Genomic DNA, 12732 nt, shown 5'->3' with positions numbered 1-12732 from the left:
TAGTATCCTGTATGCCTTGCTCTATCTCAGTAATGAAATTTCCTGTTACCAAAAAAAAAAAAATCCCAATGTACACATCTGTATTCAAAGCTTATTTGGCCTATTTAGAAATAAGCTTTCAATTCACCTTTTCAACTTTGAAACCCTATAAAAGTTCTCACCCAAAAAAAAAAAAACTTACAAAAGAAAAAACTATGAAACCCTAAATAGGCACATGTCCATACATTCATTGTGGTTATTTGTGGTTAAACCCAAAAATCATAAACATCTGGTGCACGGTTCTGTCCAATTAACATGATCGCATCAAAATTTGTCAATTTACCACGCCCCAGCAGTGCTAATATACAAGTGAAATGAATAAATACAATCAATATTTCCCTAAAAAGAATTTTGAATTACTCTGCAAAATTTGTTCTTTTCTTTTATAACTATGCAAAATTTGTTCTGGTGGTAGTGGTCTAGTATGAAGGTAGTCAATATGAAGACCAAAACAAAATGATCACTCCCTTTCGACATCCAAAAAATCGCTTCTGCTTCTGTTAAATAGGCCGGCTACAGTGCAGCACTGACGGTCCACAAAAAAAATGCACATAGGGACCACAAACATCAAAATCTTCGGTTCAACTGCTCTTAAGCTGCTCTGAAGCTCTGGGACAAAACCTCATAAAACCTCTTTTGCTGCGTTCAAGAAAGAGTAAAAAGGGAGGAAAAAAGAAAAACAAAGAAAAAGAATTTAGAATAAGAAGAATCAAAGCTTCCATAAAATCCACGCACTTTGGAGGCATAGCTAGCAGGCAAAATAAGATAATTCATCATACCTCCTGCGAGACAGATGGAGATATTTTCTTTAATGCATACTCAAAATGAGCTGACTTAATGGTCCATGTCTTTGCATCTGAGCTGCACTGGCCTAACGTCTGTTTCTCTTCCAGAGCAGCCATGGCAGCTTCGTTCATCTAGCAGAAGATAAAAGAGAAAACATTAGTTAGGTAAGGCCAAACAAACACTTCTCCAATTCCAATTTAAAAAATTATCTGGACCAGAAATTTTAGAGCAATATTATACAAACCACTGCAGCAAGATCTGCCCCACTGAGATTTTCACAAGTCTCCTGTCGCCCTATAGCAAGCAAATCCACATCAGCATCAACAGGCTTTTTCCGAGCAAGAGCTTTTAAAATTAGTCCTCGTTCATCAGGATCAGGCAGAGGGACATAAAGAAGCTTCCCAAACCTCCCAGGACGTAAGACAGCACGGTCCATCACCTCAGGTCTGTGAACAATGTCATGGAATATCAGGAGGGCATAGTAGAGATTGTGTAGTTGTCTATGTTGAGAAAACGAATTATGAGTGGTACCTGTTTGTCGCACCAATTACAAAAACACCCCGTCGCTGATCAGCACCATCTAGCTCAATGAGCAGCTACAGTTAAGCAGTTCACCCAATTTTAGACCAAGATACGTTAACACATAAGATAATGAACAGAACTGAAGATCAATAAACCTGGTTCAACAGCCGTTCAACAACCCATCCCCCTTCCTTTCCGCGTATAGTTGTCAAAGCATCAACCTGCAAAAGTGAAGGGCTCCAAAATTTAAACATATTAAGCAAGACATTGGTGTAAGAATGAATTAAGACTTCAAATAAATGTTCAAGAGTAACCAGCAACCAGGTGTCCTAAGGCCCTGAAAAAATTAAGGGTAGAGAATATTTGTTTGTAGGAATAGAAAGGGAATGGTTATCCTTGCCATTTCAGGGCCAGGATGTCTGAGGGTTGTTTTGGAGGAAGGGCCCAAAATCATATTCATGGCTGAGAAGCTCACTAGAGGGTGCATGTTTAGTGGCCAGATGAAATTAGGTGCTTAAAATTTAGGTGGTTGATTAAAAAAGAGGAATACCCATTATAATGAAGATAAATTAATAGTGGAAGAGCAATGGAAACCAAAGGAAGAAGTTAATGATTTAGTTTAAGGTGAGTGAGAACAAAGTTCCAACTTTCCACAGAATCAAGGATGAAAGGACAAGCATTTAAAGAGAGTTGATGATGGCTACTGGAAGTGAATGCTGGTTGGAGATTGGAGTTGGAGTTCAGGATTAGGAAACAAATACTTTGGCCTGTGAGAAGGGATGGCTCTTTTATTCATCCTTCACCGGTGTTTAGTGGGAAGATTTTTAAACTCAGACCCTAAAACCATGGAGGTGGAGAGATGGGCGAAATCAAAATGGGTACCTTGCAAGCAAGAAAACTGGGTGCAAGCGTATTCCTATTCAGTTTCAAAAATAGGGCGGAAGTTATCCATCAAAAAACAAAAGGTGGATGCTGAAAAGGTTTTAGAATGAGAAAAGATGGAGATCTCGAGATGCCGTTAACTAAGATTGGATAAATGGTATCGAAGAGTGGGCAAATCGCAAAACACAAAACTTATGTTTGGATTGAAGTTTTTGGGATACCTCTTCATGCATGGAGTACCCAGACATTCAAAGAAATAGGAAATGCATGTGGCAGATTTAAAAGATTTGATTTCCACAACAGGCCTTGGGAACAAGTCCAATTAGCAAGAATCTTGATAGAAACAGAGGATCCCAGCTCTGTTCCAACTTTACTTGATTTGATCTATGTGGAAGAGGCATGAGTTGAGGATTGTGATAGGTTGCTGTGATCCATCATTTAATAGATAACCAGATTGACACGGAAAAAAAAGAGATGGAGGCTGAGAAGAAGACTAAGGTTTCACAGGGGCTCAAAGAATCTGAAAAGTCGAAGTCAATAGGGAAGGAGGAAGACGAAGGTTTGGGGAAGAACAACCGAATAGAAGTTTTTGTGACAGATAGGGGCAATGAAGGAAAATCAGGATTCTTAAATCCAAGTGGACTTGGATCGAAGACCAATGGTGTTGGACCGAGCAACATTTCTAAGTTATGTGGGCCCATCATTAATTTAAATTGGGCTGGGCCAAACTCATCAAAAGAAAATGTTTGGGCCAAAGCCGCAAGTGGAGGATGACCTGATAGAAGAAAAGGAAAGGGGCTAAAGGTTTTGAGGGCTCCAACAGGTCAGAACACAGAGATCAGAGGGAAGGGCGACTGCATCTGGTTTATCACTCAATACAAGTATAACCAGGATGAAGTGACTTGAGAAAATTGCAATGAAAAGGAGACTGATGATAAGAGGGTCCAGCATTGGGTGGATAGTGACAGTGAGAAGGAGATCAAGGATGACGAACAATGACAAGAAAAGGATATTCGAATTGATGATAGTAGGGAAGAAGACGACAACAGTGGTGCCATTGTTTAAAGGGATGGTGGAAACGGAAGGATGGTGTAGGATCTAGGAATTGAAAAGGAGTTGATTGACATGATTTTAGAATTTTAGTCATTCCTCTTTCCGATGACTACAAAGGTGAGGGTGTCCAACTTTATATATTTTGGAACTAATAACAGACATAAATCAGGAGAGGGGGAGGTTGCAAATATTATAGATCATGATCAAGAAGTGTTACTGGGTGTGGGTCATGTCAATAGAGAAACACAGTTTTCTGAAGCAGAAGAAAGAATTGAAACTGAAGATGAAGTGGACAAGGTTAGTGTTCGGGTGATTGACGAAACTGAAGGAAGTTTAACAGTAGGTAATAGTGGGTTTGAAGATTGGGTTTGAAGATGGAGTGGGGAACTGCAATGATGGATTAGAAGAAAGGATTGAGGAACATGCTGAAAGCAAGGAAGGGAATGATAAGAGTAAAGAGGAGTTAGAAGGGTAGAAGTTGGGAGGGGAGGAGACTGTAAAAGAGAAAGAAGTGCTAGATGTGGAAGGTCCAAGGGTGTACAAGAGGAAAAGAAATTATAGGACAAATTGATTATCAAAGGGGATTTGAAGGTAGTTGTGGGATGGCTGAAAAAAGGAGAGGGTGCAACTTGACAGCTAACAAATGATTTTCGTATATTTCTGTGGCTGTCAAAAGACATGAACAGTACGATGGGTTAGAAGGTTTGCAAACAGCCTGGCAGACAAATTAGCCAAGCAAGGCATTCAAAGACAGTTTATGTATTGGGCTCAATTGTAATATGGGTTGGGTGGCTTGCCTTGTATTAGGCATGCTTATTGTTCACAACTCCTTGTTGTATCTACTTCCTTTAATCATTAATAAATCTCTTCTTTGTGGTTGCTGATCACAAAAAGAAAGCAACTCACTTGAATAATATATCTGGGAAAGATTGTAAGCACTGAAGTATTGGGACTTTGATTCGTAGGAGGAGAGGATCATGCTAGGAAGACTGTCAAAAAACTGGAAGAAAAATGTGCAATGCCTGTGAGGAAGTCTGTTGTGGGTTCAGAGGAAATTATTTCTAGGGTTGAAGACAATCTTGAAGACTAGAGATTAGTTGGACTTGAAGGAGCTACCAATGGAATTGATAAAGGTTTGGGTGCAGATCGACTGTTTAAGAAGAACCAGGTGCTGGAGCTGGAAAGAATTAACGAGGAATCTAAGATTTCAATAGAGTTCAAGGAAGCTACTTTTTCTGTTAGAAGATTCGGAAGTCAAAGAAAGCATAAAAATAGTTTGGTGTCAAAAGTTTTTGCTAGATTAAAAGGTGGTTTTTTTGGGATTGAGCCAAACAACGACGTGTTGAAACTTAGGAAAGTATTAAAGTAGAGAGTTTTTGGTCCTTTTTGTTTCATTTTTGGGATGCTAGATGGTTGGTTTTTTTATCAGAAGTGTTCTATGTATTTCCTTCTTAGTGGGGTTGGTCTTGTTTTGTTTGAGATTGCTGTTTCAAAGATTGTTTGATCAAGTGGTAGGTTGTTTGGGTTTGGTGGTTGTTGATATGTTAGTGGTTGGAGAATTTGTTTTTGGGTTTTGTTCTTGCTGGATTGGTTTTTAGTTAAGGACTTAGGAGTGGGTGGGAATGGGAGTATTTGTTCTTTATCTCTCTTAGGTGACTTCTGGTCACCTTCCGTGTAATCTTCTTTTGTCTTTTAATGAATTTTATTTTATTACCAAAAAGGATTTTAAGAGAGTTGCTAGTGGAATGAAAAGATTCAAAAGTCCCTACTACAAATTGATCCTGTTGAAAAGCTTGACAATGAATAAAAATGTGAACATGTAAATGTATAGAAATGCCAAAAGATAAGTTCAAGAAGCAATAGTGAAAATAAGATTGAGGCATATGAGTTCAGGCTCAGCATAAGCTAGATATGGGGGGAAGGTGGAGAAGGAGACATCAGGCATTTTCATGGAATTAAAGTTCCTGAGGTTAAAGAGAACAAGGTTTTAAAAACCGACCCGGAAACAGAACTGTTTTGTCCACCAGTTTCCAGGTCAGCGGTTCGACTGTCCAGTTCAAACAGTTTAAAGACATTAACAGGTGATATGTCATCTTACCCATTAGATTGGAATATTAGGGTAAGATGCATATAAATATCAAGAGAAATAAGGTTTGAGAATGAGTGAGATTTGAGAAGCTGTCAGCTGAGAGAGTTTAGAAGAGAAAGAAGAGAGAGAAGAAGAAGAAGAAGAAGAAGAAGAAGAAGAAGAAGAAGAAGGAAGAGGAGGTCACTTGCAGCGGCGACGACGACAGTGACCTGACCTAAAGCAGCGGCGATGGTGGCGAACTGATGATGAAAGTAGATCTGAGATTTCTCCCTCTCAGATCTGTCATCTAGGCTGCTCTCCCAGATCTCTAAACCTGAGATCTCTCAGATCTCTCTCACACATCTCTCAACTGATCTCTCTCTCTCTCTCTAGTAGATCTCAGATCTGAGAGATCTCTCTTTTCATTCTTGTTGTCATAAGTAATAAACTGCAAACCGTTGTCTGAGTCAAACGGTTCAGTGGTCAAATCATTTGGGTCAATGGTTCATTGACTAATTCAACTGTTTTTTACCAGGGACCGGGTTTGGGGTAAAACAGAACCGGTCACCTGGACGGTTTCCGGTCTGAACAGTCCGACCGTCCGGGTCAACGATGGTTAGAAAACATTGAAAGAGAACCTAGATAAGGAGGGAAAGACTTTAGGACATGGGCAGGCTGCTAGTTAGGGTGCTTATAGTATATATAGTTTGAGGTCCTAGACATTTTGTGTTCTCTAGTTAGGATGCTTATGTTTCTTTGTTGTCCTTCTCTCATTTATTTCTTTGTCTTCCTCTTCTTTCTTATCGTATACTTATACAAGATTGATCACTTTAACCCTTTGAAACAGTTACATGTAATTCTATATGGATGATCTTTACATAATATAATATAATTCTGTTATTAATTAAAACAAATAGGAGATGAAAAGAAAACCTAATAAATAAAGTAAGAAAATCACGATTCCCATATATAAGAGAAGAAGTGCAAAGTTGCAATAATTACTGTGGGAACAAGTTTTGAACCAAGCAATAAAGGCCATAAAGGGTAAAAAACTGCATACCTCATCAAAGAAAAGTATGCATGGAGAGCATGTTCTTGCACGACTGAAAATTGTTCGAACTGCCAACTCGCTTTCTCCAACATATTTATTCAGAAGTTCAGGGCCCTGAAAATAAAAATCAGTAAAGCATCAACCAATTTTCAACACTTAAATGTAATCATATAAAAAACAAAAAGCTACTAGTTTGTTTATCAAGAAAAAAAAGAAACAAACAAACAAAAAGCTACTGAATACACAGAATGACAGCGAGAATTATGAATAGGATAAAAATAAAGTCAGCACAAACCTTAATGTGTATGAAATTTGCTCCTGCTTCATTTGCCACAGCCTTAGCAATCAGTGTTTTACCACAACCCGGAGGTCCATAAAGCAAAAATCCTGTCTCCATATCCACTCCAAATTCCTGAAGAGACAAACAGAAGTTAAAACTTGGATCGGAAATATTCCCTACATTTCCCAACTAGATAGCACTTTTGACAACTTTTTTTGATAGATAATATATCACATTTCACTAAAACCAAGAGAAAATTACAGACCCTTGGGAAGGCACGAGATGCTGCCTCTCCAAAACAAGGAGCCCAAAAAACACAAAAACCATAAGAACTATGCAAAGAGTACATGGTGCTACTACAAGATTATAGTTTAGTTTAGCCCAAAACAGTGTTTCCCTATTACACTTTTGACATTTTTTCTGATAGGTACTTTTGAGTTTTGACAATTAAATTGATTAGAAAAGAATATCTGAAACCAAGAAGGCTTCTTAGCTGAAACCGTCAGCAAAATGTCAATATGAAAAAAGTAAAAGTAAAATGGACATAGAGGAAGCAGAAGCCTTAGCCTTTCACAGGCAATAATTTTAGAAAGTTGTGCTACTGTTTTATAACAAAAATTTCATCTCACATGTTAAAAATCAAAATAACCAGTTCTCAACAAGTTGATGAAACAGAAAAAATGCAGCCTTTTTGAATCAGAAAAATTGGTTTACTCAGCTGATTTTCAAACTTGAAACTCCTTAAATGTGGAAAAATCATACTTAGAAGTCCATAGATTAATCTATCTTTATTTTTCCCATATAATTTAAATTTTATGGATCTAAAAGAAATTCATCAGAAACAATGAATTCTTGACATAATACAAATATGTATTGTGCATCCAAAGGGGAATTATCAACTAGAGCACCTGTAAAAAAGTGTAATATATATAAACTAGAGCACCCTGATCTTGCCCTTACGAAGGAAAGACAATTTTTATGATCAATAAAGAAACGAAGGAAAGACAATCATAATAGTTACCTCATAATCTTCAGGGTGTTTTATACGCCTAACAATATAACGGTCAAATTCCTTCCTTAACAAGTCAAGTCCTCCAACATCCCCCCACTTAACATTAGGAATTGCAGAGAATCCTTCCCTTCTTGAAGAGGGTTGAACCATCTTAGCTGCTTCCTGCAAAAACACAAGCAAGAAAAGAATTGGCACTATCAACCTATGTTTGTTTCTTTCATCACTACCACCATTATTCTATCAATTAACCACTGCAAACTTTTATATCAGTCAGAGAAATCATATCATATCCAGAGATCTCTTACAAGGAGATGCAATTAGCTCATTCAGTTGTAGTAAAATGAATACCAGGAATTAAAGTGCATGCATCTGAGTCCACCCAGTTTTATAAAGGAACATTAAAACGTGGAGAACAAAAGTTGCATGCTATATCACCCAAAAAAATTGTGCAACATATATGACATGCATGTGACCATGCATTTCAGTGCATTACAACTCTTCTGGAGCCCATATATAATTGTATGTTTTTTTTTTCAGATTACCTCAAAATCAGCCATAGTGATACTAAGCATTTCCATTTCTTCTGGAGCCCATGGTTGCCTCCACCATTCCTCAGCATGTTCCCCATCTTTAGGTTCTCTAGAGAGTTCTGACTTCCTTCTATCTATAATTCTTTTCATGGCAAGGTTACCAGCCTTGTTGGCAAGTGCTGCCAAGTCTGCTCCAACAAACCCTGGTGTAGACCTGGCAATTTTTGCAAGATCAAACATACCCTCAAGTTTAAGATTCTGTGTAAGCACCGACAAGATCTCCATCCGTGCATTTTCATCTGGAACACCCAAAACAATCTCCCGATCAAATCTCCCAGGCCTCCTTAGGGCAGGATCTACTGCATCAGGTCTATTTGTAGCACCAATTACAAGAACATAGCCAGGCCTACAATCAGATGATTCTGAATCCAAATCTACATCAGCTGTCCCTATAACTTGGTGTGATTCATCCATACAAGTCATTAGCTGTGTCACAATTCGACGCTCCATCTCCCTCTGTAGATTTTCTCGTTTTGAAGCAATGGCATCAATCTCATCAATGAATACAATGGATGGAGCAGTCCTGTATGCTTTTGAGAAAAGATCGCGTATGTTCTCCTCAGATGCACCTGATGAATATAATAAAATCAAGGAAAAGATTAAAGAAATTACAGAAAATATAAGCTTCTATTCTAAAGCACGAAAGCCTTTGATTTTCAAAACAGACATTAGGCAACAAGAGCATTTCAAAGGAGAGAAAAGATCCACAGTAATGGCTAAAGCATAAAACAGAAAGCTGGGGCCAAATGATTATAAAAATTTATTCAAGAGAATTGCTTTTTAATAAACCACACAATCAAAGAAATTGTCTTGATAATAAGAGAGAAAACACTGGTTGTTGATATTAACAGCAAGGAACATAGCCAATTGCAAACAGCAAAAAGTTGACACAAACATTGGCAATCACTGAACTCTTTTTGATAAGTAATGAAGTTTTATTGAAGAAAGATAAAGTGTTACAAAAAAGTATTACAATAATGCAATCCAACAGAGGCGTGAGGTGCAACCCCCATTACCAAAAAGACTTACAACTGAGCCAGAAAATGTTTAGACTTATGCACCCCTAGTTTTGCAAAATAATCAGCCACCCTATTTGCTGACCTCCTTTCCCATTGGATTATAACAGTCATCTCTAATAAACCATTTAAATCTTTTTAATGGTTCCCTATACTTCCAAATCACTATTTCTGGTTCCTTCAGCCACCATGTTACCAATTTAGAGTCACCTTCAATCACCAATCTGTCAAAGTTTAGATCTCTAGCAATTTGTAATTGTAACCCTTGCAAGACAGTTTGGAAATCAGCATGCATCGCATCCCCGACACCACAGGGCCTGAAAATACAGCAAGAATGTGTCCACCAGAGTTTCTAAAAGCTCCTCCTATGCTAGCTGGCCCTGGGTTGCCAATTGCCTAGACTGTTGCCATCGAAATTTAGCTTGATACAACCTTCTTTCAGACCAATCTGCAACTGGCTTGTCCCTCACAGTAGAACTTCTTGCTACAGTATCCCAATTCCTCCAAAGATCATTAAAGGAGAACTCTGAAAATATGTCCAAGGATTTTGCCTAATGTATAGCCCTATTTACTATACTGAACTTTTCATAATCCCTTGGCAGCATCAGAACATGATGAAGGAAATACAGGATTTGGAGAAGGGAACTACAGAATGCAAATGGATAGATGGATCAGCCAATAGCATGGCCAATGCATTGTCAAGATAAGGTGTAAATAGAGATAAGGCGTTCTTAGGGATATGTAATGAGCTTGGAAGGTAAGACTAAAGAGTAGTCAATATGCCAGCCTAAATAGAAAGGTCATTGTTATGTACTAGACCTATTTAGGGATTCTCATCACAAGTCCTGTCCAATCTATGAGAAATTAAAACTTTTTTAATCAATAAGCAACCGTTTTACTAAAGTGTTAATGCACAAATGTACATTCACGTTTTGGAGAGATAAAAAGCTTTTAACCCAGCTCATTCTTTTTTTACAAAAAAAAAAAAAAAAGATAACATTCTATATGATGGAATTTCTAAAGGTGGGTATAACTTGATTGTACTGTTTGGTTGGGATAAGCAATAAGAACCACACATAATAAAACAGACAACATAACGTGTTCAACTTCCAAGGAAAATAATAACGCTATGCAGACTAAATATGGAGTTCAGAAACCTTATATCCAATTTCCTGCTATGGCCTTCAATGTAGACACTGACCAAACAAAGGAATAAATCTTGTGAAGCATAGAAAGTAAGAGAAGTTTCACACTGTCACTATAACTACAGTTGATGTTTGAATTGACTATTTAAGGATTTAGAAGCAACATGGAATGAAACATTTAAAACATTTCATTCTTGTGGACCTTATCACTTTGAAAGCTCTTTTTTCATCTAATATGAATTCATTACCAGAATGCAAATAAAAGTTAAGAGCAAATCCAATTCTTGATATTCAAATATGGATTCATCTCTATTTTCTTTTTCTTACATCAATGAAACGAATTAATTCTATATAATGAGTTCCCAATCTTTGACAGAAACTTATTCGAATCATTTCGTTATACTTAAATTCACCTCGTGACTTTAAACGCAAAGCATTCAACATAAGCAAATGAAACAAAAAAGAAAAAAAATACAAAAAAAAAAAAATAGTACCCGAAACGCCAGAGACCACTTCAGTAGCTGATATCTTGTAAAATGGAACTCCGGTCTCATTAGCAATGGCATGAGCAAGCTTCGTCTTTCCACATCCAGGTGGCCCGTGCAGCAAAATCCCAGCCATGGGCCTCACTCCCAACCACCGAGGCAGCTGCGGATGGTAAAGCGGAATAATCACCTCCATCATCAGTTCATCCAAAACCCCTTTTATCCCACCAAGATCCTTAAACCTCGGTCCGTCCTTCCTCTTCACCTCACTACCATCTTCCCCTCTCAACTCCCTCTCACGAGAACCTTTTAGCTCCGTTGTCAATTTCTTTTGCCCCAGCCTCTCTCCCGTGTTTCCTTCAACCATTTCAATCTTCTTGGCCTTATTAACAACTTCCACCTCCAAATTCTTTTCCTCAACCTTCGTCTCCACTTTCTTTGACGCACTGTAACTCGACCGTAGCATCGACTTCATCAAATCGAACTCTGGCTCCACCTTCTCTTCATAAATCGCGTCTTCCGACGTCGATACAGCACCATCCTTTTCATCGTCCGACGAAGACGAGTCCGAAGAAGATGATGAAGACGACGACGTAGATGCACGTAGATCCTGCGCTTGATTCTGTTTCCTTCTGACATATTCAGTCTCCGTTCGGAGCAGTCTCTCTTCTCTATAATCGATCTTCTTGAGCTTCTTACGAGCAGGGCTTTGGGAAGGAGCAGCATTGGTGTCGTCGTCGTCGTCGATTCCATTTGAGGTTGAAGCAGAGAGCTTTTTTCGTTGCTGGAACTCTAGGGTCTGTTGGACATATTTGGAGAAGGGTTGTTGCTTGATTCGTCTGTAATCAGGGTAGTTCGAGCGGAGGTAGTCGACGATTTCATCGAAGGTGGACTTGTTCTTGCAGGACTCAAGACGGCGAAGGATAACAGAGCGGTCTAAGACGGACGGAGAACGTCCGCCGAACGACCTCCTCCCCATCTCGGTTTCTCTTTCGAGTTCGAGCGCAGGAGAGAGAGAGAGAGAGAGACGGCGGCTCAAAAAGAAGGGGATTGAAGTTGAGGAGGGAAGGCTTGGCCTGAATTCCGGCTCATCCCATCCGGTCGAACTTGGGTCGGCAGACGGCAGTAAAGAGTCAACAACATCAATCACAATATCTGGAGTTCCGGACTCCAGATACCAGATTTATGTAATGTGTCGGGTTTGATTCGGATTTGTCATATCCAGAACCCGAAACCCAATCGCCGTATATTACGTAGGGGACGCTAGGGGTCATGTTGAACCGGGTTAGGTCGGGTTGACGCAACCCTAACCAATCCGAGTTGTTGAAACCCCCAACTGGCCAACCCTCTAAAACTTTGGGTTGGGTTAGGGTCAGGATGGGTTCGGGTTAGCCCAGTTCCTCTACTTCCTTTTGCCAAATCGCAAATGTCCTTCGGATCTTGGGGGTTGTTTGGAGGGCCTTTTTCGATGTATATTTCGGTTTGGAGGAAGTTTAAAAGACAGGTCTCGTTTGGCCATTTTTTCATGCCTGTTGGTTTTTTAGAAGTCTCGCAGCCCGTATTTTGGTGTTTTCCATTTAGTTGGAAAAAGATATAGAAAAAATCATAGCCCCAAAAAGATATGAGAAGCTTGTTTCAAGCTATTTTTGGGAAGCTCCAAATAGAGATTTTCACTTTTTTTTTTCAACTCGTCTTTGCATAAAAAGACGTGCCTTAACCAAACGGTTTTCAAGCTGTTAAGATATAAATGCAAAGCTCACATCACCTTTTGGTTGTCAAGTCTATCGGAAGATCTTCTAAAAA

At 38.8% G+C, this 12732-nt stretch overlaps 1 protein-coding gene across 1 annotated transcript; it reads right to left on the bottom strand.

Moving 5' to 3' along the window:
• Positions 1–282: 282 nt before the first annotated feature.
• Positions 283–12012, bottom strand: CDC48C (cell division cycle 48C). The gene is made up of 10 exons (XM_010253546.3): positions 10939–12012; positions 8236–8852; positions 7703–7855; positions 6697–6813; positions 6411–6515; positions 1503–1568; positions 1357–1421; positions 1070–1271; positions 819–956; positions 283–678 (listed from the first exon to the last, which is right to left on the bottom strand). The coding sequence occupies exons 1-10, from the start codon at positions 11906–11908 to the stop codon at positions 631–633; spliced, it is 2481 nt and encodes an 826-aa protein (XP_010251848.1). The 5' UTR covers positions 11909–12012; the 3' UTR covers positions 283–630.
• Positions 12013–12732: the final 720 nt, after the last annotated feature.

This window comes from Nelumbo nucifera, chromosome 7, assembly GCF_055504915.1.
Source record: "Nelumbo nucifera cultivar China Antique chromosome 7, China Antique-T2T, whole genome shotgun sequence".
Classification (NCBI taxonomy): domain Eukaryota; kingdom Viridiplantae; phylum Streptophyta; class Magnoliopsida; order Proteales; family Nelumbonaceae; genus Nelumbo; species Nelumbo nucifera.
Note: the sequence above shows the minus strand (reverse complement) of the source record. Positions and strands in the feature narration are given on the sequence as shown.